This window comes from Hordeum vulgare, chromosome 6H (genome assembly GCF_904849725.1).
Source record: "Hordeum vulgare subsp. vulgare chromosome 6H, MorexV3_pseudomolecules_assembly, whole genome shotgun sequence".
Taxonomy (NCBI): Eukaryota; Viridiplantae; Streptophyta; class Magnoliopsida; order Poales; family Poaceae; genus Hordeum; species Hordeum vulgare.
In genome coordinates, this window is record NC_058523.1 from 191,272,030 (window position 1) to 191,276,352 (window position 4,323).

Here is a 4,323-nt window from a genome sequence, read left to right on the forward strand (position 1 = left end):
AGAGGGAATTTAAATATTTGATATGCAGATGATAAACATTATAAAGTAACGCTTCTGATCTGATCTATGACAAGTTTCTTTTCTTTTCTAGATCAAAAGGCTATCTATGATAAAGAATCTCCATCTCGATCCAGAGGAACCAGACAACACATCAAGAAACATGCAGCGCGCGCGCAAGAAGAGATTCACCGCGCGTCATGCTGCAGTGCATCTATCTGCCGCTCAAGAGCTTGAGGTTGACGAGTATCGGGAGCACGATGACGAGCACGAGCACGGCGCCGGCGACGACGGCGATGCAGGCCCACTTGCGGCTGCTCTTCTGGTAGACGCGCGCGGACTCGAGCTCCACGGTGCCCCTGACCACGAAGGAGCTGGCGCGCGCGACGTGGGTCTCGATGTTGTTGAGTTGGTGGCCCTGCGCCTCCACCAGCGCCGCCATGTCCAGGAACACCTGGTGCAGCTCCAGCAGGCTGCGCTCGATGTCCTTGACGGCGTCGTGCCGCTCCTGGATCTCCGACACCGTGGCCATCACCTCCCCGCGCCCTTGGTCCCGCTGGATCGCCTTCTGCAGGAACGTCTCGCTCTCCCCCGACGAGATGAGCGCCTCGATCGTGCTCTCCTCCGCCGTCTCCCCCGTCACCGTGTAGTACCGCCGCGCTACCGTCTCCTTGTACTCCGCCGCCATCCGCGTCCGAAGGCCCTGCGCTCTCTCCAGTCAGGTGGCTGAGTCTGACCCGCGCGGGGGGAGGCAATGAATGAATGAACCTCAATGTTTACCTGGAAGTCGTCCATGAGGTCCTTGAGCTTGTTGCCGAGGCCGGAGACGACGGAGGAGCGGGTGCGGTCGGTGGAGGAGCCGGCACCGCAGCCGGGGAGCTTACGGCTGGCGGCGTTGGCGCGGTCGAGGGCCTCGAGCTTGGCCTTGACGACCTTAGCGCGGCGGAGGACCTGCTCGACGTCGCCGTCCATGCGGGCGCGGAGGGACTTGACGGCGCGGGCGTCGTGTGCGGTCTTGCTCTCCTCGTTCACCGACTGCAGCCGCCGGTAGATGGCCTCGAGGCCGCGGATGTCCTCCTTGACGCCCTCCACGTCCTCGAAGAACTTGTCCAGGTTGGTGCCCTCGCCGCCGGCCTCCATCTCGTCCAGCGCCACCTGCTCCTTCAGGTCGGCATACTTCTTGAACGAGCTCGACGAGAAGAGGTCGTTCATCTCGGAACACCAAGCAGAGATCGCTGACCGCTGAGCAGCCCGCAGCCGGGAGGAGCAAGAGCCAAGAGCAGAGGCGGTGTGGCGAGAAACCAAACTACTCCGCTAGGCGCTAGCTAGCTATAGGGGACAGACAGGGGAACAATGGCGCCGCCGGCTTATGGCCTTCTTAATTCCTCCATCGATCGTGACACCAACTAATGCAGCGACAAACGTATCACAGCACTACAGATCCAGGAGCTGTGGCAACGAGAGATGAGGAGAGGAGGGAGGGAGTGAAGGGTGCCAATTGGCGGGGGGAGAAGAACACGGCCTTTCTGGCATCCAAGGGAATGGAAATGGACGTGCGGAGGTACAAGTCCGTCTGGTTTCGGTCCGGATTGACTTGGTGGTGGGGGGAACGCGGGGACAAGGGCAGCGTGTGGCATGCACGGCTGGATGTCTCGCACGGTGGGGTCGAGTCCAAATCTTTTTTTTAAGGCCAACTCCACCGCGCCGACCCCATCATGTCTGATTGCGTGTGTTTAGGGTAGAACGGACGCGGCCCAACGTGCGGACCCAAATAGATAAATGTCCGGATTTCGTCTGTTTTCGACCCATCTTCGATCCAAACTTGCGTCGAGTTTGGGGGAAATGGACGTCGCGCGGACGCGCTCGCCGCACGCCCTTGTCCGCCCGTGGCCCGCGTGTCGGAGACACAAGTCACAAGTATTCCCAGAAATTCCAACGCCTCCACCCCCTCTCCCGCCCCGCCCCGCCGACGGCGCCACCGCTATTCTCCGGCCACTTCAGCCCCCGGTCGTCCATAGCAAACCACGCCTCGACATGGCCACCACCACGGCCGCGCTTTCGCCGTAGTTTAGGCGTCGATCGGAGGAGGTTTGGCCGTCGCCGTCGTAGCCGGCGGCGGAGTGGATACGACCGCAGGCGACGTACCCACGGCGGCCACCGCAGCTTCCGACGAGTGCTCCAGAGCGGCCAGTAGCCGGCCGCCAACCACCCCTACATCGAGGTGATCATCGCGGCCTCTTTGCCATCACGACCGCAAGGTGTTCGACACTTTGCCCGCAAAGGTATGGACAGTGCTGATGAGTTTTCCTTTCATCACTTCATTTATTCATCGAACGATTCGTCGTCGGATGATGAAGATCTTGTGGTGGCTGCAGTGGTGGTTCACGACCACATTCAACGTCAGCTTCCTCGGTACAGGGGGTCACTCTCTGGCCGTGCTCCCAACCTAAACCGCAACAGGGAGAAAGGTCAGGCCCTGCTCTATGTCGATTACTTTGCGAACACACCGCTCTTCAAGCCGGATAAATTCCGTCGTCGTTTTCGTATGGCAAGGCATGTGTTCAATCGTATCCGAGAGGGAATGGTTGCTCATGACCCATACTTCGAGTGCAAGACGGATGCCCTTGGCAAGCTAGGATTCTCCTCTTATCAGAAATGCACCGCGGCCATCCGCATGCTTGCATATGGAATTCCAGGCGATCTGGTGGATGAGTATGTGCGTATGAGTGAGACAACATGTCTGATGTCAATGTACAAGTTCTGCCAGGCTGTGATCGAGGTGTTTGGCCCTAAGTACTTGAGGCAGCCAACTGCCGCTGATACAGACAAATTGTTGGCGACCAACGCAGCTAGAGGCTTTCCAGGCATGCTTGGCAGGATAGATTGTATGCACTGGGAGTGAAAGAACTGTCCATTTGCTTAGAAGGCCAGTACAAGGGGCATGTCAAAGCGTGCACTGTCATATTAGAAGCAGTGGCTTCGCATGATCTTTGGATATGGCATTCTTTCTTCAACATGGCAGGTTCTCATAATGATATCAACGTGCTGCAGCGTTCTCCAGTCTTCGCAAGGCTTGCAGAAGGCCACTCCCCACCTGTCAACTTTGAGATCAACGACCACCATTACAACAAGGGATACTATCTAGCTGATGGTATATATCCTCAGTGGTCAACTTTTGTGAAGACAATCTCGAACCCCCAAGATGAGAAGAGAAAGAAATTTGCCCAAATGCAAGAGTGCTAGAAAGGATGTGGAACGTGCTTTTGGTGTGCTTCAATCCCGATGGGGTATCGTTCGAAACCCTGCGCTGTCATGGGATGAAAGGAAGCTTTGGGAGGTGATGACTGCTTGGGTGATCATGCACAACATGATCGTCGAGGATGAGCGTGATGACAGTATCTTCGACCAATGATTTTATTATCAAGGCGAAAATGTTGAGCCCCTGCATCAAGAACCAGCCACGTTTCAACAATTTGTCCAGTTCCGTCGTGAGCTGCGTGATTGGCACACTCATTTGGATCTTCAAAATGACTTGGTTGAGCACATGTGGGATCATATTGGCAACCAATAGATGTATTCATTCATTTTATGTTCATTCAAGACAATTTTGATTTGGTTGTAAAACTATTTTATTTAGAGACAATTTCGATAGGGTTGATGTGCAAACTTGTTTTGATACGAAAATAGGGCATTTTAGGCCTTGACGTACAGGATGGGGCAAAAGGATGCGGCCGCGCGCTGGGCGCACGGCCACCGCATCCCAGAACAGGTCCGGACACGACCCCATCACCCTATCCAAACGGACAGAATCCGAGCAAAACGGACGTCCGTCTGGGGTCGCGCGGTGGAGTTGGCCTAAGCAACCCAACAGAGCGATCCATTTCTTCCGCCGTCCGGAACAAAATTGATGGCCCAACACACAGACCCATTATCAAAATGCGTTCGTTTTGCGTCCGCGTCGACTCATTTCTGGCTTAATTTTGAGACTGAAATGCGTCGGCGCGAACGTGAAGGGGACGCACACGCGTTCTTTCTGTGTCCGCATGTGACCGGTCTCACCTACTTGTCACACAGCCAATCATCCACCTATATCTTCTTATTTAATTGGTTGGTCCACCCCCATCCACCTCTCTTCTATTATGTTAATACCACAGTGTTGCTGCCTACTTGTTTCTCGTTGGGTGCATGTGCTGACCCATTTAAAAAAAGGATACGGACAGGCCGGCGGACGACCCAAACGAATAAAAACGTTGTCCGTTTGGGTCGGCCCGTTGGAATTACTCTTAGGGTCCGTCCAAATCTTTTTTCGCAGTTTAAATTTAAACT

At 55.2% G+C, this 4,323-nt stretch overlaps 1 protein-coding gene across 1 annotated transcript; it reads right to left on the bottom strand.

Moving 5' to 3' along the window:
• LOC123402376 (syntaxin-124-like) lies at nt 1-1,595 on the bottom strand. Its single transcript, XM_045096294.1, has 2 exons — nt 778-1,595; nt 1-700 (listed from the first exon to the last, which is right to left on the bottom strand). Exons 1-2 carry the CDS (start codon nt 1,207-1,209, stop codon nt 212-214), a joined length of 921 nt encoding a protein of 306 aa, XP_044952229.1. The 5' UTR covers nt 1,210-1,595; the 3' UTR covers nt 1-211.
• Between the last annotated feature and the right edge of the window lie 2,728 nt (nt 1,596-4,323).